This window comes from Festucalex cinctus, chromosome 2 (genome assembly GCF_051991245.1).
Source record: "Festucalex cinctus isolate MCC-2025b chromosome 2, RoL_Fcin_1.0, whole genome shotgun sequence".
Lineage (NCBI taxonomy): Eukaryota > Metazoa > Chordata > Actinopteri > Syngnathiformes > Syngnathidae > Festucalex > Festucalex cinctus.
Window position 1 is genome coordinate 18,159,290 of NC_135412.1, and position 23,176 is coordinate 18,182,465.

The 23,176-nt window shown below is 41.6% G+C and overlaps 2 protein-coding genes, 1 long non-coding RNA gene and 1 other non-coding gene across 6 annotated transcripts; all 4 read left to right on the forward strand.

Annotated features, from left to right (window-relative positions):
• On the forward strand, positions 1-9,030 carry prpf6 (PRP6 pre-mRNA processing factor 6 homolog (S. cerevisiae)). The gene is made up of 21 exons (XM_077513472.1): positions 1-224; positions 1,179-1,341; positions 1,434-1,552; positions 1,636-1,714; positions 1,819-1,995; positions 2,168-2,296; positions 3,328-3,422; positions 3,523-3,679; positions 3,994-4,156; positions 4,242-4,360; positions 4,447-4,665; positions 5,763-5,885; positions 6,158-6,279; positions 6,366-6,504; positions 6,765-6,884; positions 7,086-7,262; positions 7,363-7,496; positions 7,579-7,670; positions 7,752-7,866; positions 7,943-8,069; positions 8,194-9,030. Exons 1-21 carry the CDS (start codon positions 37-39, stop codon positions 8,344-8,346), a joined length of 2,910 nt encoding a protein of 969 aa, XP_077369598.1. The 5' UTR covers positions 1-36; the 3' UTR covers positions 8,347-9,030.
• A 107-nt stretch (positions 9,031-9,137) lies between these two features.
• On the forward strand, positions 9,138-11,810 carry LOC144014003 (uncharacterized). The gene is made up of 5 exons (XR_013282382.1): positions 9,138-9,371; positions 10,690-10,824; positions 10,901-10,954; positions 11,098-11,241; positions 11,413-11,810. It is a non-coding gene; the product is annotated as an uncharacterized LOC144014003 (long non-coding RNA).
• Positions 11,811-12,262: 452 nt separating this feature from the next.
• On the forward strand, positions 12,263-16,550 carry aar2 (AAR2 splicing factor). 3 transcript variants are annotated; one of them, XM_077513475.1, is made up of 4 exons: positions 12,263-12,528; positions 12,619-13,386; positions 14,945-15,174; positions 15,387-16,550. In XM_077513475.1, exons 2-4 carry the CDS (start codon positions 12,621-12,623, stop codon positions 15,552-15,554), a joined length of 1,164 nt encoding a protein of 387 aa, XP_077369601.1. In that variant the 5' UTR covers positions 12,263-12,528; positions 12,619-12,620; the 3' UTR covers positions 15,555-16,550. The 3 variants fall into 3 exon arrangements, with proteins under 3 accessions (XP_077369601.1, XP_077369600.1, XP_077369599.1); XM_077513474.1 differs by having other exon boundaries at positions 12,264-12,524; XM_077513473.1 differs by having other exon boundaries at positions 12,264-13,386.
• A 5,464-nt stretch (positions 16,551-22,014) lies between these two features.
• Positions 22,015-22,086, forward strand: trnaa-cgc (transfer RNA alanine (anticodon CGC)). The gene has a single exon. It is a non-coding gene; the product is annotated as a tRNA-Ala (tRNA).
• Positions 22,087-23,176: the final 1,090 nt, after the last annotated feature.

The window sequence follows — 23,176 nt, forward strand, 5'->3', positions numbered from 1 at the left end:
GTCGTGCGCCCTCGTCGTTGTGTGTGCGCCGTAAAGATGTCCGCTACTGTGGTTAAACAGCCGACTAAAAATGTCCCTAAAGCCAACGCAGGAGCCACCGGAGCAGCGGGGGCAACCGGTGGGCCCCCAGTTATTCCTCTCGCTTCCCCGCTGATGGGGAAAAAGAAGAAACCCTTCCTGGGGATGCCCGCCCCGCTCGGCTACGTTCCCGGTTTGGGCAGAGGGTAAGCTAACATTTTAGCCAACTCGCTGGCTATAAATATGACCATTAATTACTTAATCTGCCAACACGTTACCTGTTACCTGGTGTTGCCTTGTAACTTGTGGAAACGCTGCAAGAAATATAATAATAATAATAAATACAATAATAATAATTATTATTATATACATGCTGTTCCACATGTGACAAAGCGAGTCATTGAAACCTAACATGAAGATGGGCTTGATTTAGTTACGCGTGTAAAATTTCAAAGATGAATTGAGTTAAACGAGACTGCCATTAACAATTAGATTCTTTGACGATTCCAGTAGTTAAAGTATCATTGTGATAAATATTAAGAAACATGTAACCATTAAAACAGGTGAATGTGCATCAATTTCTGCAAAGACAACATTAGGGTCGAGACTCGAGTTTTTAGATTTTATTTTAAATTTATTTTATTTTAATGCGAGGTTCCGGCTTTCATAGTCACGTTATAAGTTGTGGAATCCATAGTAAGGAATAAATATAGCACAATTAAGAGACATTTATAGTTGATACAGTTAATAAAATTAGCAATAGGAACGATGGAAATTATGATCACTGTTCACACTGTGACAGTTATGGCTAAGAAAGGGACCTGGCCTGTGGTACATCAAAAAAAAATTGTGTGCAGATTGACACATTTGGCAGAAGCATCGAAAATATATAATACAGATGCGCTTATCAATTTGAAAAATGCCTTTGCTCACCTTGAAGGATTTAAGGGGTTAGTTTGTCAAGTTGTCAACTATAAATTTATTGCGTAGCCCTTAATCATAAAATAGTGTTGGAGTTTTGCAACATTTATGATAATACCTACCTTACCTCACCTTGTAACTATATGTTCCTTTTTATAAGCAGAAAAAAATGAAAAGTTAGGGCTCTTCGAGTTGTTTTAGTGCAGTATTAACATTTGCCTTAATTTGTTTTTCTTCAGGGCTACTGGTTTCACTACCCGATCTGATATCGGTCCAGCTCGCGATGCTAACGATCCAGTTGATGACCGACATGCTCCCCCAGGGAAGAGGACGGTTGGGGACCAAATGAAGAAGAGCCAGGATGATGACGATGAAGATCTGAACGACACTAATTATGACGAGGTGACTTGTTTACATTTCGGTATCAGCTACTCTCTTATTGACGCCTATATTTTAATATACTTGAAAATATGTAACCCTACAATATCTTCCAGTTTAACGGGTATGCGGGGAGCTTGTTCTCCAGTGGACCTTATGAGAAGGACGATGAAGAAGCAGATGCTATATATGCAGCTTTGGATAAGAGGATGGATGAAAGACGCAAAGAAAGAAGGTTAATTGAACAGCGCAGATATAAACTCCAATTATTTCAGAATCTGAAAATGTAAGATTTATATCTTTCTTTTGTGTTTTAAGGGAGCTGAGAGAAAAGGAAGAGATTGAGAAATACCGTATGGAGCGACCCAAAATTCAGCAGCAGTTTTCTGATCTAAAGGTGCAGATTGGAGCAAGTCTACAATTGTATTCTATGAATTGTGCTGCTTTTGTCCTCTTGTTGCTACTTCTGATTTTTTTTCTCCTCTCTTTTTCTCCACACAGAGGAAATTGGCAGAGGTCTCAGAGGAGGAGTGGCTTAGCATTCCTGACGTGGGAGACGCCAGGAATAAGCGCCAGAGGAACCCACGCTACGAGAAACTCACCCCTGTCCCAGATAGCTTTTTCTCCAAGCACCTTCAAACGGGAGATAACCACACCAGCGTGGACCCTCTGAAGGGGGTTAGTGTACTTGCAAATACACATTCAGTGTGGATTAAAAATATTTACGTTTCATGCAGTGGAACTATGAGGAAAAACATTGAAGTCTCTAATTTAGCGTAACTTGGATTGTTCCATCTTGCCATGTAGGAATCCTCCACACGACACTGTCACTGTCTTTTCTCTCCATTAGCTTGGCGGTCTTAACACTCCGTACCCTGGCAGCATGACGCCAGGCCTGATGACGCCGGGGACAGGAGACCTGGACATGAGGAAAATTGGTCAGGCCAGGAACACACTCATGGATATGAGACTCAGTCAGGTAATTATTAGGGCCTAACCAATGTGGATTTTTTTAGCCTGATTCTGATATTCATCAGGAAAAAACTCTTAACAGACTAATTGGCCGATTAATTTTAAAAAATGAAATAAAATGGTTAGAATAACATGTTTTTGGTCTCTTAACGCTTAGAACAACAAAGATTTGAAATTCAGAAACAACGTTTGTTGTTCACAATTTAGCATTTCTTCAACTTTGCAACTAATGAGCTTATCTTTCAATTTATGCCATACATAAGTCGCGTGATAATAATGAATGATGTTTGTGGCAAAAGCATTGGTCAACAGCAAATTGCTTCATGTGGCTTTATGTGTCCCTAAAAATATTTTCGATGCTAATTTAAAAAACGTCTTTACTTTCTACCTGTCACACCAAGTTTTTGAGATCAGTTCATGTTTTGTGTCTAAGTTTTAATGTTTACCTCCCTGGGGAGGTGTTGCGGGCATGTCCCACTGGCGGGAGGCCCCCGGGGACAACCCAGGACACGCTGGAGAGCCTATGTCTCTCGGCTGGCCTGGCAACACCTTGGGATCCCGCCGGAGGAGCTAGTTGAAGTTACTGGGGAGAGGGAAATCTGGGCAACCCTGTTAAAGCTGCTGCCCCGCGACCCGACCCCGGATAAGTGGTAGATGATGGATGGATGGATGGATGGTCTTAATGTTTAATGTTTCATGAGAAAGTGTTTCTGACCGTATGTGTATATTTTGAAAAATTGGCTAAAATAGGCTAATGAATCAGGGCACCGACATCACTAATCAGGCCACGCCCCACCTTTTAAAGCCACACACATTCATAGTCATGGCCCGGGTATTATAATGCGGAATGTGAGGTTGACAATCTCAAATGGACACCAACAATACCTGCAGTTCACATGGACATTTTGTTGTTCAATAATGTGAAATTATAGTCAGTACAGTACAGTACAGTACAGTACAGTACAGTACAATACAGTACAGTCATCTCATTGAGTTGAGGATTCTGTTTCTCAAGTGTGCCTCTTTCTCTTTCACCAGGTCTCCGACTCGGTCAGCGGTCAGACTGTAGTGGACCCGAAAGGTTACCTGACTGACCTCAACTCCATGATTCCCACACACGGAGGAGACATCAGGTAGAGACACGGGGGCCACGCCGAATGTTCATGTGGATTATTTACGCGCGTTGCATTTAATGAATTTCTCATGGCTGTATTTCGGCTCCTTTTTGTGCAGTGACATTAAAAAGGCTCGTCTGCTGCTGAAATCGGTGAGGGAGACGAACCCTCATCACCCGCCTGCTTGGATTGCGTCGGCCAGGCTGGAAGAAGTGACTGGGAAACTGCAGGTGGCCCGCAACCTCATCATGAAAGGCACTGAGATGTGTCCCAAGGTAAAGCGGGAAAGTGCCTGAGCTGAGCGCATATACACAAGTGGATTGTGAGTGTGTTTTGTTTGTTTTGTTGGTTTAACATGTGTGTGACTGTTTTTGTTTATGTATGTGTGTTTTTAAAAGCAGAAACCTTGCCATTTGCTTATGCTGTCTAAAGGTTTTGTAGTTTATTGAGGGATTCTTTTTGGTTGACTTTGGCTGAATCCAAAGTGGTGTCATTAAGTCACAAATGATTTTACTGACAATTAGCATCTATTGGCTTTGCCTATAAGGGCTCCGTTCAGGAAATCTGTGATTGTTGTCTGTGCCCGTAGAGCGAGGATGTGTGGCTGGAGGCAGCCAGGCTGCAGCCTGGCGACACGGCCAAAGCTGTTGTAGCTCAAGCTGTCCGGCACATGCCGCAATCGGTCCGAATCTACATCAGAGCTGCGGAGCTGGAAACTGACGTCAGAGCCAAGAAAAGAGTCCTCAGGAAGGGTAAGACTCAAGTTTAATGTACCTGCTTTTTTTTTTTTTTTTGGCTGTGTGTGTTTTTTAGAAACAGTTGTTAATGTTTACGCAGCCCTGGAGAATGTGTCCAAGTCGGTCCGACTGTGGAAGACAGCTGTTGAACTGGAGGAGCCAGAAGATGCCAGAATCATGCTGAGCAGAGCAGTGGAGTGTTGCCCAACAAGTGTGGAGGTGCTTGTAGAACCCATGCTTCCATTTGACTTCACTAATATGAAAAATCCCATCAGTTCTGTGCTGTTTTTGTCCATCCTGTTTAGCTGTGGCTGGCTTTGGCCCGACTGGAGACGTACGAGAACGCCCGGCGTGTCCTGAACAAGGCCCGTGAGAACATCCCCACCGATCGCCACATCTGGATCACCGCCGCAAAGTTGGAGGAAGCCAATGGCAACACGCAGATGGTGGACAAGATCATCGAGAGAGCCATCACCTCATTGCGTGCCAACGGAGTGGAGATCAACAGAGAGCAGTGGATACAGGTGTGTTTGTGTAAATCACAACATATTTCCATCCAGGACAGGTTTGCCAACTGAGGCTTGAATGGAGTATATGCTACGGAAGAGGTGGGACGTGATTTTGCACATCAGTTTGGTTCCGGTCCGGGTTGCGAACGCGCAACCGAGGGCCACAAAGTCGGAAGGACAAGTATTTTGACGCAGCCCACACGTCTCAAACCGAACCGGAACCAAACTGATGTGCAAAAACAGTCCCGCCTCTTCGGTGGAATATACCCCATAGTGGCAGTCGAGCTCATTCGTGGTCCAGGTGGCAATTTAACAGTCACTTTAAGACCATATTTAAAATGAATATAATTTTCTGTGGGTGCTTATGCTACACAGTTGTACAAAAGGTGGTAGTTGAAAAGGCTGAGAGATTTGTGCTCCAACCACTGACCTGAATATATGACTGGATAGCTGATAGCCCATACACGCCCGTGCAGGGCGGCCATCTTGCTTTCCCCCCACTTTGCAAGCAGACGACTGTATAAACTACACGGTATACGCACAGATAAGAGACATATACAGCTCATAGGCAGTTATTATAAGGCCGGGGACGGTGTGGGAGACTTGTGGTGGTCACTATTTTTTAACAAGTTAAAAAATAATAATAATAATCACAAGTGGACGGTATCTGCTGCTTTGAAGACCCCCTTTTTCTTTTATCGCTCAATTCCTTAGATCCCAATATTAGATTTAGAAGAGGCATCTTTTGTTGAATTACAGTTATAATTCTTTAATAAAAAATATATATACAAGTAAACATCATTCAGCATATAATTTATACATGTATTTAAAACAAGTTGTAAAATGTCTGAAGTCGTTTGGTTTCCGTTCAAATTTAAAACACCATAAATCATGCTGTTTCTACTAAGTACTATCTCAATTGTTCTCCAATTTCGATACTGTGAATGTATAGGATCGTATGCTGAGAAACGTCTCTTGGGAGGAGTAATATGGCGGCCTCGCCACTTCAAAACTGTTGGCCTATCGGCTGTCCAGTCATATATTCAGATCAGTGGGTTCAACGGATGAATATAGTGTAGATCCCCTCCTTGACCTTTCATCTTTGCTGACAGGATGCAGAGGAGTGCGACAAAGCTGGCAGCGTGGCCACCTGCCAGGCCGTCATCCGAGCGGTCATCGGGATTGGCATCGAAGAGGAAGACCGCAAGCACACCTGGATGGAGGACTCTGATAGTGTGCGTAAATACATAAGTTTACATAATTTGGAAGCTGTGTATCATTTAAAAAAAAAAGTCAGACAAAACATTCATTTTATTTTTCACAAAATACACATTAAACTGTCAGCCATTTTGGGATGGCACAAACTAATGAGATGGTCCTGCTTCAAGTTGGCCATCATATTTTCCTCCAAATATTTAAATTCTGCTATTTTATTTAAACTTATAATCAACACTATAAGTTACACATCTGTGAGAATCCCTGAGTTATAAAACGATGTGTTTTTCAGTGTGTGGCCCACGGAGCATTGGAGTGTGCCAGGGCCATCTATGCTCATGCTCTGCAGGTGTTCCCCAGTAAGAAAAGTGTGTGGCTTCGAGCTGCCTACTTTGAAAAGAACAATGGAACCAGGTAAACAATAGCGCCCTCCACAGGTGACCTTTTGAATTGAACAGTCTGCTTGATACTGCATCGTGTTTCCTACGTGTACTTGTCAGGGAGTCATTGGAGACCCTCCTCCAGAAAGCTGTGGCTCACTGTCCAAAGGCCGAGGTTCTCTGGCTTATGGGAGCCAAATCCAAGTGGCTCGCTGAGGACGTGCCTGCCGCCAGAAGTATCCTGGCCCTGGCCTTTCAGGTAATATATATATAGTGTTGCTTCTCCCAAAAAAAAAAAAAAAAAGACTAGTCTCCAATCTGAAAAAAAGCTAAAACAGACATTTTTACAACATTAAATCAGACATTTTTTTTGTGTATAAGAGACAAATCTCATTTTCAAGGGCAGTATTTTTGCAGTAATGCATAGAAAATATTGATCCCTAGTAATAGCAAAGTCAGGCTTTTCTAACACATCCGTTGGGGTGTCCAGCATTGTGTTCATGACACGCTGTTCCACAGGCTAACCCCAACAGTGAGGAGATCTGGCTGGCCGCTGTCAAACTGGAGTCTGAGAATAACGAGTACGAGAGAGCCCGCCGGCTGCTAGCCAAAGCTCGGAGCAGCGCCCCCACGGCAAGAGTGAGTCCTCCCTTCCCACGTTCCTCTCTCAGTAGGAAAAACGAATGGCCGAAAAGTACACGACTCTGCACCCCCTGCTGCTTAACTCATATTCCACAGTCACTAACGCAATATTAACCAGAATAACACTTAAAACTAGTGGGGCTGTATACAACAATTATTGTAAAGAAGAAAAAAATGAGTTGACTTCCCCTTTTAAAGGTTTTCATGAAGTCCGTCAAGTTGGAGTGGGTGTTAGGGAACATTGAAGCCGCTCAGGAGCTTTGCACAGAGGCCTTGAAGCACTATGAGGACTTTCCCAAACTCTGGATGATGAGAGGCCAGATTGAAGAACAATGTGACAACATGGATAAAGCCAGAGAGGCCTACAACCAAGGGGTGAGCTATTTGCTTTAAAAAAAAATAAATAAAAAATAAATAAATAAATAAATAAATCATTTGGACCTCTAAGTGGCTAACGTCCCATAAATTCACGCAGTTGAAAAAGTGTCCCAATTCAGTGGCCCTGTGGCTGCTGACATCACGACTGGAAGAGCGAGTGGGACAGCTGACCAGAGCCAGAGCCATCTTGGAGAAGGCGCGACTCAAGAACCCACAGAGTCCCGATTTGTGGTGAGGAAGAAACGTGAACGAACAAAAGGCTTCGGTCACCGGGCTTGTCACTCATGTCACTCTCGTGTTTCCTGGTCACCAGGTTGGAATCGGTGCGATTAGAATTCCGGTCAGGACTGAAGAACATTGCAAACACGCTGATGGCCAAAGCTCTGCAGGAATGTCCAAATTCAGGTGAAGAATGTGACCAATGTAAGAGGAAGTCTTTCTTTTCATTCTTTGTAATAAATGACTTCCATTTCTGCTTTGTTCAAGGCATCCTGTGGGCCGAGGCCGTGTTTTTGGAGGCCAGGCCTCAGAGGAAGACCAAAAGTGTGGATGCGTTGAAGAAATGTGAACATGATCCACATGTGTTGCTTGCCGTGGCCAAGTATGACTGCATCTTTTGATATATTTTATAACAGAATCCTCGTGAAATCTGGCTTCGCAATTGTTCCCAATCTTAGGTTGTTCTGGAGTGAACGGAAGATCACCAAAGCTAGAGAGTGGTTCCTCCGCACGGTGAAGATCGAGCCTGACTTGGGAGATGCTTGGGCTCTCTTCTACAAGTTTGAACTGCAGCACGGAACACAAGTACGATTACCCCCAATAAAAATAATAATAATAATAATGTTTTGACAAATGTCGGAATTGGAACCAGCCACACACACAAAAAAAAATCCCTATCTTGTACTAATAGCCACTTGTCATCCATTAGGAGCAGCAGGAAGAAGTGCGTAAGCGCTGTGAAAATGCAGAGCCACGTCACGGCGAGTTGTGGTGCGCTGAGTCCAAACACGTCCTGAACTGGCAGAAGAAAACAGCCGAGATTCTTGCACAAGTTGCAAGCAAGATCAAAAACACGTTTTGAGAGACTGAGGAGCTGGACTCAAAACATGGAGCCAAACTGTCTGTCAAATCACCAGGATGGATGGGAATCATTACGGGTTTACACAGTTCAGCGTCTTTGCTTTTGTTTGTCCATTTGCAGCAGGCACAATCTGATTGGAGTACCTCCAGCATTGTCATCAAGTGTGAAATTAGGCTTTCATAACAAATTGAAAATAGAAGTTGCTGCCTTTCGTGTCGGCTTGGCTGTGTGTTTTTTTAACCGTGACTGCTTGATGACACACTTGATTGAGACTTCATCCATGTGTGCAGCTGCTTCTTAAATATTATTACAAGTGTTCCAGATTGTACATTGAATTACTTTAAATGAATACAACATAATGAGTCGTTGGTTGTGTTGTAATCTAACCTCTTTCTGCAGCATTGAAGCATCCAACACTGCACCCCTTGTGTAAAAGTAGATGTACAGAAGAATTAAAAAAAAAGAAAGACAGAAAAATAACACCTTATAAACCTAGTGTAGAGAAAGAAATCAATTTCATGGTGCCAGCTTAATGCTTAGGTTGAACTCAGGTTTTAAGCTCATTTCCCCTCATTATTTTGTTTTCATCCCATCCATTGTTCTGTTGTACTTTTGTTTTGGTAGTTTGCTTGAAATACTTTCAAAATACGTTTGTAGTCCACCAATAAATTGCTGCATACTGCGTTTTAATTGTCCGAATTGGCCTGACTGTCGCGTGAACGAAAGTGAAACGATGAGAACTACATGATCGATTGCATTGTTTTCGTTGACTTGGCACGCGCGCGCTTTGGTGAAGCCAAGAGGAAGCCATTCATGACGGGGAATGAAATTAGACCCGCGGCGACGGCTATGGAAAGTACGCTTCTGCCTTTTGGCAGCTTTTGAGCTGCATGATGGGGTTTGGATAAAACCTATCCAACCGAATCCTGCTTGGTCGAAGATCCCACAAACTTGAGTGCTGCATGACGCCTCAGTTGGCAGTTTGCTCGCCTTAGGAGCCGGCAGAGGATCATGATATATAAATGGTGAGTGGGCTTTAAATTTGTTTTGGCGTCAACCTAACGGCCGATTGTTCGTCTTGGAGTTACGTTTGAAGTTTGTTACTAGGGCAAAAGCATAGCGTATTTGATAGGTATCCGTTGTTATCGTGATTAAATTGTCCCTATAGGTATGAACTAGAGTGTGAATTATTGTTTGTTTATATGCCCTGAAATGGTCTGGAGCCTGGGACAGTTCAGGAGTTATGCGCCAAAGCCAGCTGGGATTCGTCACTAGTCAGTTCACTCGCAACCCGAATGAGGGCAAGTGGTATCAGGGGCGGAGCTACAGGTGGCCACCCCAAATCTATGGGAAAATGTTGCCACTACTGATCCTGACTTTAGTTGGAGTATTCTTAAAATTACTCTGGGAAAAACAACAACACTCAACCTGGATGCAAACTCTTAATCTCTTTTTCGTCAAGATCAAGAACATTTGATTTGATAAAATGCACACGTATACCAATCTTGCCCAAAACTGTTATGTTTTGGCAGCTGAATGATGCATTCGGATGAATGGATGACGGAAAGATGAAGTTTCTTTAGCCAAGTATGGCGTATTTATTGTGGAACTCAACACAGCACGTCTGCACTCATCAGCCTCCAGGCTCAAAGTAAAAGAAGATAAAAGAACAAAGGACGATAAAAAGAAAAGTGTTCGAGCGCCTCACAGAGGCTCAAGCGCTCATTACACATGAGTACATATGAACAATTAACTGAGTCTGAGGATATAATCTCGCAACAAAACACTCAATAATACAAGCAAAACAAACCTAAGTAAAAAAGCAATGTTTAGAACTGTAGATTTGAGTGATTGTTGTGTGATTGTGTGTTTTAGATATGATTTGAATGAGCAAACAAGCCATCTATGACAGTAATAGCATCGACAGTTGATCACCCTGATTAACTGTTGACTAGCAAATCAACGCATGAGATAAAAGTAGACTTTGACTCGATAGCACACGAAAGCAAAGCAATGCAAATCACTGTTTCATTATCATTATTATTGTTATTAATTACTTTTTCATTACCAAAAATGCTGGTTAGGGGGTACATCAATGAAAAAAGGTTGAGAACCACTGCTATAGTAGCCTGTAATATTGCTGGTGTTTAGTTCTGGTGTACCACAATTTTTTTTCTTCTTATATTAAAAAAGGGACCCACCCCCAACTTTGTAATGTCCAAACATGGCTGGCCTGTCACTGTTTTAAGCAGACGTTCTGATTACATGGGTGTACTGGTACCGTGGCAGGGTGGAGGTCTATCAGTATTCTTACCCCCCTCCCCTCTATCTGTTTGTCAAAAGTGTCAAACTGGAAAGCTACTCCACAGTGTCCTGGCACTTCTCCTATTGGTCACCTCTTGTGAAAAACGAAGATGTAACTATCAAGAAATACTGGGATCGTACAGTGAGGTCATTTTGGTGCAGCTACAGAATCTGGTAAACAGACTCATTAAAGTCTCAACACATTACGTGCGTGTCATCAGTCCAAATGTTTGTCCTGCTTTGTCTGAAGAATTTGACAGATTCAAGTGATACATCTAAAAGGAGAGACCCCTGTCCAGGAAAGGTAAAGGGTGAAATGTTATGTACCCCCTATCATTGCTGACAGGGCGCTGGCCAATATGAACGTGAATTTGATGTTATTTTACACCTTTTTTTGGTCATGTTATTGACACATATAGTAATGTCACCTTGTGATTATTTTAATAGCAGGCTCATCACATCCTACGCTCCATCTTTGTAATAACTCAGCGGACGCGCTGTCAGCGAGGTGGCGATTACCCCTCGGACATGGATCGGCCCCTCGAAAACATGGAACAACTCATTGCTTTTAACTGCAGTCCAGGTTTCCTGGTGAGGTGCCAAGCACTACGTCGTTGATTGACTATGACAATTTATTTGTGGATAAGGGTCAGACTGCGGTCACAAATATGCTTTTGGCTGTAAACCTGAAAATAACAACATCAAAATTGAACTAAAGGTTACATTTTGTTGAATAATAACATCTTCCCTCCATTATTTTAGGGCAAGGCAGTTTCCTGTTCAGATGTCAAGAAAATTCAAGGAAAGAAAAGAAAAAGGATCAGGACTATTAAAGCTATCAAAGCACTGGTAACCTGTTGGCAGAAACTTCACAGTGTCTTTATGAACAGCTAGAGAGAAGAAACTGAGCATTAAAGGCCCCAAACATGCCAAACTCCCCACACTGGATAATTTGTGGGGGCGGGGAAAATGTAGGCCTATATGTATAGTATAGTGGCTGCAAATACGTTGAACTGCAATGTCATTTTTATTGTTATGTGTTAGATTACATCACGTTGTGTGTCAATTTTACAAGATGTCTCTTCTCTGACTTGTGAGCAATCATCCTCTTAATATACGTGTTTTGGGCCAAATGTATCAATTAAAAAGTATGTTTAAAAAAGTAATTGTCTTTGAATCTGTGAAACCGTCACTACAGTAGCAATTTCAGTAGATTACCTCCCAGCAGTAAAAATGTTTAAAATGTTTTTTTCCCACACTTTCAAATACAAAACAATGAATACAAAGCTCAACAAAACAAAAACAAATTCACTTTACAGGGGTTATACAAGAGTCGACAATAATACCTAAATGTTTTCATATCGCTCAGACTTGATACAATCAAGGGAATGTAAATATAACTCAAATTCTATCAGAAAAACAGCAAAGATGGGTGGCGATTTAAGAAGTCTTCGTTTGTGAATAAAGAATTTGGCGAAACATAAAATTATATTATAGCACAGTTCTTTGTTTTTGTCTCCAAGAAAAGTTCCAAATGTTACAATGTCTCTTGTTATAAGTCGATCTCCAAAAAGCAGTAAAAATGTTACACACGTTCGTTACTTCCTTGTTACCTACTTGTCTCGTTGGTAGGAACCTCGTGTAACAACAATTGTTCCTGCCCGGAATCAAATTAAAACAGGACATACCCGGTCTGTTTCCTACCGGGTGGAAACATTACACGTCTGGTGGAGCTAGTCACTCCTCGCGAACAGTCTTAAAAAATAAAAATACATAAATCCGTAAATTATATCTTGCCACAAAAGTGGCATTGCAGGTCACATTGCTAGTGTCGTGTCAACTGTGCCGAATTTGCTTGAAGAAATACAACAAACGTGAGTACGTACTCTGTTATTTAAATGCTGGAAATGGGGCTGCGTTCGTGTAGCCATTTTTAAAAAACATAAATTCGCCGAATTTGGATTCCAGAAATGGCTAGTAGTAGCAGTGTAGACATGGACCCTGATGTTGCTCGGAGGCTGTTTGAGGAGGGGGCCACCCTGGTGCTGTTGGGAGTCCCTCAGGGCACAGAGTTTGGCATTGACTGCAAGAGTTGGAAGGTTGGTCCTCGCTTCCGAGGTGTTAAGATGATCCCCCCAGGGCTGCACTTTCTCAACTACTGCTCTGTCAATCCACCGAGCTGTGGAGGAGAAGTTGGCCCCAAGACCGGTCTGTTCCTCGGTCTCAAACCCAGAGATATCCTGTTGGCTAACTGGAACGCCAAAGACGAGGATCTGGACTTCTCTGCCTCCCACAATGAGGAGGAAGTGAACAGAGTCCGAACGAACCTGAAAGATCTGGACCCATATCTTGGACCGTACCCTTATGAGGTGATGAGGAAGTGGGTCTCCCTCACGGACCGTCTGAGTGAGGAGGTGGCCAACAACTTGCAGCCGCTCTCCGGCCGGGTACGTGCCTACAGCGATGTTGTCCCCGAGATCGACTTCCGACACACCAAGGACCGGGCCGAGCAGCCGAGAAACGACACGGCCTGCCAGACCATGAGGGAAGGACTGGACAGGCTTCCCAAGATGAAGCACAGGGAGGGGACACAACTGCGCTTCTCTGTCATCCCGGAGAAGTCTTACCCTCCAGGGGCCACGCCTGCCCAGATCACACAGTGCAGCCTGGACTTCACCTATGCCCTGGAGACTGTGCTCGACCAGAACCATCAGCAGAAGCCTCTCGACTTACTCGGTGAGTAAACGATAAATCAAATAACTTCAATAATTTGATTATTAACTCATTCACTCCCAGCTATTTTCACTGAAGCAAACCCCTTTGCTCCCGTCTGTTTTACTGGATTTTGACTGATTTTGCAAGGCCTAGACAATATTGTGTTCTATTGTTATAAAAACATGGAACCTACCAAAAGAAAGATTAGAGTGTCTTCTTTCATCAGAAAAAAAAAGTACATTTCTATCTGTGTCCATTTTGCAGCAATTAGCAAAGAATATAGCTACGTTTCCTCATTCAAATCTGTTTTAAACTGTGGGGAAAACGGCTCGTTTGCAACATGGCCCTGGTTGATCTCTTATACTCTGCTACCACCTGCTGGCCGTTTTTGTAATAACTACCATAGCTTCAACCATTCTCTTCAGTTCAGAGGCTGCATAAAAGCTTTAGCATAAAAACAAAACATTAGAAAACGTATAAATATGGCTTTGGGACACTGGTAATATTTAAAATAGAACGTATTTATACGTTTTTGGGAGCAAATGAGCGTCAAAGCAAAATCTCTGCCTCAAAACTTCAGATTGATTATTTTTATACACAAAATAATGTTACTGCCGAATAGCTGTGCAACAATTAATCAATGAATTGCAATAAATCAATTATCAAATTAACAACTATTTTGATAAGCAATTTATCGTTTGCATGTTCTCATGTTGCACGTTGGAATGGTGGGACTTTCTGAAATGTTGAACTTGACCTGACAAGGTTATTATAGTTTTGGAATTTTTCCTTTTAATTTGTTTTAATTGCGTTTTGAGTTTTGTTTTTTAAATGTAGTTAGTTGTCATTCGTTTTCAGGGTGGTTCTGTTAGTTTTTATTAGCTTTACTTCTTCAATAAATGCTTAGTTTTAGTTTAGTTTTAGTTAGTTATTCATTTTAGTTTAAAAAAAATGTATTAATTGTGCGCAAAAAAATACCATGGGAGCGAGGTCATCTGAAGGTGCTTTTCTATTGGCTGCTGCTAGATGACGTCACTTCTGTGTGACACACGTCCTTATTCTGGTTAATATAATAATAATAATAAATTCAATTTGTAATGCACTTTTCATCAGCATGATCTCAAAGTGCTAACAGAAAATAAAATAACATAAAAAGAAAATAGAAAATAGGAAAATATCAAAATAAATCTACTTAAAAACACATTTAAAATCATCCCCGAAGGCTCATGCATTACATTAATTACCCAAGACTAAAACAAAGGGGCGTCACAGTGGATGACTGACTGGTTAGCACGTCCGCCTACCATTTCTGAGGACTCGGGTCCGAGTCCAGGCTCCTGCCTTCCTGGGTGGAGTTTGCATGTTCTCCCCGTGCCTGCGTGGGTCTTCTCCGGGCACTCCGGTCTCCTCCCACATTCCAAAGACATGCATGGCAGGTTAATTGGGTGCTCCGAATTGTCCCTAGGTGTGCTTGTGAGTGTGGATGGTTGTTCGTCTCTGTGTGCCCTGCGACTGGCTGACAACCAGTCCAGGGTGTCAACTAAAATAACCTTGCCTGACAACAAAACTGCTTTGCCAGGTGAGCTGCAGTTTGCCTTTGTGTGCTTCCTGATCGGAAACGTGTACGAGGGCTTCGAGCACTGGAAGCGCCTTCTGAGCCTGCTGTGTAGGGCGGAGGCGGCCATGCAGAAGCGCAAGGAGCTCTACCTGGGGCTCATCGCCGTGCTCTACCACCAGCTGGGAGAAATCCCTCCTGACTTCTTTGTGGACATTGTGTCGCAAAACAACTTCCTCACCTCCACGCTGCAGGTAAATGAGGCAGAACCCACACAATGGTTTTATTTGACTGAAGGACGGTCATTGATATTCCCTGAAAACCATTTTGGGTTTAATATGTTAATAGTTTAAAACCATAAATATACCACATACGCTTAATAATAAATGTAAAAATGGGTATCTTCATTTTGTTTTTCCCATCCAGTCAAGAGTGTGACTAATTTAGATTTATTTGTTTCCGGCAGGACTTTTTCCAGCTGGCCAGTGGGCCCGGCGTGGACGGAGCACTCCGCAAGAGAGCGGAGAAGTTCAAAGCCCACCTGACCAAGAAGTTTTCCTGGGATTTCGACGCAGACTTGGACGAGTGCGAGCCTGTGGTGGTGGATCTCCCCGAGGGTTTTACTGTGGACTGACTTCACCCATACTGGAAGGTCAGGCAAGCTCAGCCTTACATGTGAGATGGCCCTCCCACACCAAGATGGCGCTCCACATGTCCAAGTGAGCCCCGCAGGTCTATATGTTATCTTGTTCTTTTATCTTGGTGGTTGATTACAGGGAATCTTATCAGTTGGCTTTTCGAGGTCACACAAGAAACCTGTTGTTGTTTTTATCCTTGTTTTGCAACTACCTGTGAATATATGTGTCTATAGATCTGTAGTTTTTAGACAGTAGATATTCTTCCAGCAACATTTCCGTTAAATCTGTGAAGAAAAACAATGACTAAATCAATCTTTATTTTTAATATAGGAGAACTACTAACTAGTAACTACTATAAGTAATGCTTAAAACATACTGGGAATAAAGGGGAATGCTTCATGTGATCAGTGATGAAGCACATAAAACAGTTGAGCCATGTATTGTGGTGGGTGACGCATGTGTACATATTTAAACCTCAATAATATTAATAAAAACATTTCAAGACAAAAGATGCTCTTTGTTGTTGATTTATCAAAACAAATCATTATTCCTACTAGATTGGAAAAAAAAAACTTTTGGAATCATGGATGTTTATTTTTATTCTTGTAAAGTGGTTGTCATATCACTCCTTGGCACCAGATGGCGTACTTGAGCAACTAAATTGTTGTCAATGCTGTGCAGAATGATGACTGCCTGTGCATTTTGAGTAAAACAGATTCATCAAATCTTGCTTTGGTGAACTACTACATTAATCCATTCATCAGAAATGTGTTGTTCTTGTATTGATTTGCTTTAGTCTTGCTTGATTCTATGGACTTTATGCCTTATGCAGTAAAGAGCAGAAACAAAAATCCTTATGAGAATTCAAATAATATGATTGTTGATGTAGCTCAACTAGCTCACATTGAATCCACAGTACAGCTGATGCTGCCTGCATACTTGATTGTAATTCAAGGCTGTGATTAAATGATTAAAAAAAAAATCTTAAATGATGGACGGAAGCCCCACTGTTTTTTTTTTGTTTTTTTTAAATCAGTGCCTTTCATAGGCTCATACACTTGACCACATGTATGACAAATATGTCATTTTTAATATGGATAAAATATGTGCATATGTCTGATTTTTTATTTTTTTAAAGAATGTACATCACAGTATCTTCAAGTATTTCATGCACAATGCCTGCATAAAAGATCTAGATTTTAACACTAAAACAAATTCGTTTTAATTATCAAAAAATGACCACTTACTGCGATTCAATAATGCAAAGTGCCCTAATATAATATATAATATAACATAACATTGAAAGGGGTGGATGACTGGTTAGCACGTCTGCCTCCCAGTACTGAGGACACAAGTTCGAGTCCAGGCTTCGGCCTTCCTGGTTGGAGTTTGCATGTTCTCCCCATGCCTGCGTGGGTCTACTCCGGGTATTCCGGTCTCCTCCCCCATTCCAAAGACATGCTTGGTAGGCTAATTGAACACTGAATTGTCCCTAGGTGTAAGTTAAGTGTGGATGGTTGTTTGTCTCTGTGTGCCCTGTGATTGGCTGGCAACCAGTTCAGGGTGTACCCCGCCTACTGCCTGAAGCCAGCTGGGATAGGCTCCAGCACCCCCTGCGACCCTTGTAAGGAATAAGCGGTCAAGAAAATGGATGGATGGATAATATTGGAAAAAAAGAAATCAGCGAATAGATGAATCAGCAGATGCCGAACTGCAAGTCTGCTGGGTTTTTTTTTTTCGCTAGAGAAAAATATAAAAAAAAAAAAGAAAAAGAAAAAGTCTGCTGGGGTTAACTGTAGGTTTTATAATTCCCCCGGCCCACAAAAAATATCCAGAGGGCCACTCAGAGTGTGGACAGGGGCCACATGCGGCCTGCAAGCCACCAGTTTCCCACCACTGTCTTTAAAATATCAGTTTCATGTATGTGGTCCTGTATCAGACCACAGAAACCCCGTGTGAGTGATTTCCCTCTCGTGTGCAACAAAGGCGCGACTGGTTTGGATCACATGGTGGAAACAACTTAGGAAATGATTAATAAACATTTGTGGCCTCCTTTTTTTCCCCTCTCTAGTTGAGGTTGCAATCAGATGTTGTCAATGAATACCGTCTCCATTCAGAATGACACCGTTTTAACGTCATTGGCGTTTCAGTCCCTTTTTGAGTGACGATTATGAAGAAAACCTTCTTGGTTGTGAATGACCACATGCTGCACACCATCTTCTCTGCGTGACGCAAAATGGCTGAAACCAAACAATCAAAAGGTGGGTTAGTGCTACACGTTGACATCTTTTGAAGTAGCATATCTATACAGTGGATATAAAAAGTCTACACACCCCTGTTACAATACCCGAATAACCCCAGCTGTTCTAGTTGGCTTTTTTTTTAGTCACATCTTCCAGCACAACTCAGGCTCCGCAGAGACCTTTAACAACATTAGAGGTGATCTCATTATAGTAATGTAGTGGTTATGGGCAAGTTTGCAAAGTGAGCACAGAAAAGAGAGAAAATATGGCAAAACGGTAACATTACCAAGAATTGGTTGTCCCTCCAAAATGATGAAAAGGCGAAATGAAATATAGAAACTCTCATATGGTGTTCCACAGGATTCTATTTTGGGGCTTCTTCTGTTTTCATTGTATTTGCTGCCTTTGGGTTCCAAAAAGAAAAGATGCTCTCGCTGAGCAAAAAAGGACGCTTCCTCATTGAGGCCACTTTTGTCCTATTGGGAGGAAATCAAGGCCTGGATGTCACTCAATTTCTTCTCACACTGTAGACTTGGGCCCGGTTGCGTCATATCTAAAGCCAACAGTCTCTTTATGAGGGTGTACTCACTTGTGCAACAACCGCATGATCACATTTGTTTATTTGTACTTCCTCTCTTTAATATATTTCTTTGGTATGGTCTCATTGTTTTTTTTTTTAAGATAAAAAAAAAAAAAAAAAAGGCATTTGAACAGGGGTGTGTAGACTTTTTTTTTTTAATCAACTGTATGATAATGATATTTTAACTTTGTATTGTATTAATTACTTTGCTACAGTCTCATGTTAGAAGACTTGAACTACGTGCATAGCAACTTTTTCTCCTCTTTGTACACTTTTACCTTTTATAATGTGATTAAATGCTTACAAAAATGGGATAATTTAAACCGAAGAATACTATTATACTGACCACATTAATTAAAGGGATACTTGACTCATTGAGCTATTTTCAGCAGCAAAAAGTGAATATTTTGTCTATAATTAATGTGGTCACTTCATTATTTTTCATGTACAAGGAATACCTTTAAAAAGTTTTTTTTTTTTTTTTTTTTTTTTTTTTTTTTTTTTTTTTTTTTTTTTTTTTTTTCCTACTTGCTGTCGACTGATGATGACATCACCTGTGCTGAGGAAGTAGGTAACGACCAATCATGGCTCACCTGTTTTCTGGGTTTGGTCAGTAAACTGAGCCATGATTGGTCGTTACATACTTCCTCAGCACAGGTGATGTCATCATCAGTCGACAGCAGAAAAAAAATGACTTTTTAAAGGTACTAATTGTACATGAAAAATAATGAAGTTATCAAATTCTGCACAAAATATTGACTTTTCACTGCTGACAATTGTTCATTGAGTCAAGTATCCCTTTAAACATCAAGGTTAGCACCTTTGCTTTATTTACATGAAACAAATGAATATAAGATGACAAATATGTGATAGGCAGTTTAGTTGCACATTGAATGATTTTCTTCTCTGTCTACTTGCTCACTTTAGTCACCTTAATGAAGTCAAGTTTTCCGTAAGTGACTTGATGACCAGCTGGAGCTTCATCTTTATTCCCTCCCGCTTCATGTCTGACTCACATGACTTGAGACAGGCACGTGTACGTTTAATCCCCCGCGGCAGGACATGCGAGTGCAGTTTGGTCACAATCGGAAATTTGGTACCCAGACATATGGACAACGGCAAGTGGGGAGGCACTAAAAGAAGAGGTGGATGATGATAACAATCTCTCCTGGAAATGTCATACACACTCGAGTCCTGTTTGAATGATCTGTTCAAGTGATTAGGAACTGAAACCGAAGCGGTAGACTTCGGAGGCGTCTGCCGTTGTGATCACACACGGCGAGCTCGCAAACACATTTCCCCTGCGGACTCATTGACTGAGTGAAAGCATTTCAGTGGCACAGTAATAACATGCATTGCCATGTTTCATCGGTCTCATAAATGTGTTTGCACTCAGGTGGTAAATCTTCCATGGGAGCTTAACTAAACATGGGGAGAGTCCTATTTTAATCAGGCTGGGTTTAGACAAGCCACATTACGTCCTCATTTCTCCTGGGCCCCATCCCATCAGATAGCTGTCGCTATCCCACCTGTGGTCTGCCCATCACGTGACTTATGGCTACCTTCCATTTTTACAGACTGTTGTCTTTGGCAGTGACACTCTGAGCTGAGCGTGAACTCTGTCAGACCCAGACAGGATTTGAATACCCGGCAACCCGCACAGACCCATGCACCACCTTGGCTCATTTCCCCCCCACCCCATCTCAATTTTCTTTTTCTGTGTGAAGGGGTGGAGGTGGCACACATACTGGCAGCAATCGTGAAAATAGTTATATTTTGAATTTGTTTTGTTTTTACAGGTAGGCTATTTGGGACCAACTTTTCGTGCAACCCACATTTGGAGGGTGACCATTTTACTTCATTGCTTATTTGTTTTGAGGAAATAAGAAAACTTTCGTCATTCGATAAGGAGGGTGCAATGACTCGGTCTGACCACCCGAGGACAGTGTTTGCTGCTTGTCATGCACCAAAGCAGAGCCAAACATGATAGAACGAAGAAGAGCCACACGCAAGGTGGATGCTGTGGCATAAATCAAACATTGTGAATAAAATATATTTTATGTATTACAGGTAAGCAAATTGAGTTTGAATACCAAATACTGATAAATTTTGTTATATATTGAATATTTTGTATAAAGATGTTAATGGTTCGGAATTTCGGATCACAACTTAGTAGTTCAAAGTGGATGACCAAGGTACAAGCGTATGATGATGCTAAACTAACTTTATGATACATAGTGGAAACGGGGTTGTTTTGAATGTAGGTATTGGTTTATTGAATAATTGTATTGATTGTGACAATTGTTAATGATTATTCTTAATTCTAAATTAATCACATCCTAGAGTGAAGACGAGGTACACGCAAAGCGGATACAATGGTGTAGGGACAATTCCAAGCTTACGTCAGTAGTCAAAAAGGCGGTCTTAGTGAAAGCAAGCTCCCACTGAAAAGCATTTGACTTTGGATCGTTGTAATTAGATTTGTTAGGATTCTTTGGATTTCAAAATGTGATGAAATGTCATTTGACTACTAGAACAATCTGTCTGGTTGGTTTGTAAGATAGCCACAGGCGTGGACCTGTTGTCAATAGATCATTGATTGTAAAGTGCAGTACAGTTAAAATAAATAAATAAATAAATAAATAAATAAATAAATAATAATAATAATAAATAAAACCAAAAACAAACCCCCACCTGGAATAAAGAGCACTTGGGCTCTTTGCTCTCGTCTAGCTTTTAAATAATTCACATTATCCGATGTATTATTCAGGCATTTCTCGCTCGTACTCGTTGCTTTTGTTGACTGTTATTTCCTCATCTGCATCATATTCAAGTATGCACATTTCCTTTCCCTTGCTACTTTTCCAAACGAATCGGTTGCATGTGAGATGACTTAATGAGAGTATATACAGAGAAATTTGTACAAAAACAGCTGTACTATTTCTCGTCTCTGTATTGATCCATTTATCAGTTTTCTACTGCATATCTTGTTCATCATCAGGGATGAGCAGGAATCTCAGCTGATTCTGGGTGAAGGTTGGGGTCAACTTTGGAATGGTCACTGCATGCCGGTGAGACTTCCTTTTTTGCCGACCCGCTCACTCTAGGCCAGTGATGTCTAAACTCGGTCCTCGGGGGCCAGAGTCCCGTTTTTGGATGTTTCCCTGCTCCAACGCACCTGTTCCAATCAGCATAATCGTTATCAGGCTTATACAGCGCTTGCTGATGAGCTTCAGGTGTGTTGGAGAAGAAAAACATCCAAAACCTGCAGTACTCTGGCCCCCGAGGACCGAGTTTGGACACCACTTCTCTAGGCACAAACCCAGACACTCTTAGGACTGCCCCCTCATTTGAATAACATTTCGACCTGACAGAGCATCTGCAGCATAAAATAAATAAATGTGAGAGCAGAGCGTTTTTATTTATTGATTGATATTTAATTCTATTTATATATTTTGTATTTATGTCAATATTTTTTATTTTTTTAATCTCTTTTTTAAATTTATTTTTTATTTATTTGTACTTTTTTTTTAAGTACAAATAAAGAAAGTACAAATTTTATTTTTGTATCCGTTTTGTTGCAGTTTTGGTCCTTCATACATGCAGTGTACTTCCACATCTATACTGGTAAATGGGGATGTAGCTCAGTGGTAGAGCGCATGCTTCGCATGTATGAAGTCCTGGGTTCAATCCCCAGCATCTCCAAGTTTTGGTAGCTCACACTGAATGGACTGGCAGTCTGATTTCATCTTGGGAAGGTTTAAATCAGCCATGAATAAACGTAATATGGGATTTCTTTATTAAACCTGTAATCTCACTGAACGGCGCAGGTTTGCAAATGTGTGCACAAGTAGCGTGAGTGTTGGTATTTCATTACATTATGTTAAAGATTAAAAAAAAAAAAAAAAAAACATTGCAAAGATGTTCGCTGTTTGACCATCAGGTCGGGGGACCGCCAAGGCTCTGTGCAGTCTGTGCAGTTTTGCTGTACCTCATAAGGGCTGTGTAATGTTTACCCTCCTCACACATACTGTACGTGATGTAATTTATGAACTTTTCTTGAAAGGGCTACAGGATTTATTTGCAGACATATTAAGCATTCATACAGTCACAGAAAAACCCCAGCGAGCTATTCCCACATCTGACAAATATAACAGTAAATCTACCTCTTCCTGTCTCCTTTGTATACTTTTACCTCCTTACACACTCTTTCCCTGTCGTCTTCCACATCCTCTTCTCCTGTCCCAGCTCATGCTGAGTTACGGGACCGTCATCCAAAGTAACAGCGGGAAGTTCTGATTTGATCTTCCTTCTCTTCTCCAGCCTGCTTCCACTCCCAAATGGACCCCATCTCTCTGGAGTTCATTGCTAATCATGAGCAGATCCCATAAGAGCATTCATTCTCATCAAGGTGTGTTTATTATGGAGTACAAATCTTTAAATTAACATTTTCATTTAGTCGTGCTGGCCAAAATCCCAGATTATCCCCACTTCCCCACTGCACGCAAAACTGCCTAATCGGACATGTTTCTGTACATGTGACTGTGCGGTGGTACATGTTGTGGCCACTCTTACTCGAACCAGGTGGTCAAGTGTTTGGCTCACAGGAAGACATTTTTCTCGTGTTCAACCGCAGGGGATAGGCACAGTCCCAAAATGCAAACGGTAAATAGTTTGGTGCAAAATAAGTGAGAGCAGATGCACTAGAATATTTAGGAATATCTGACTAATTTTCTGGCTAAAGATTTGTTGAAGCTATATAACTAAAACTTTGAGTGCAGGTTCTCATTACAGA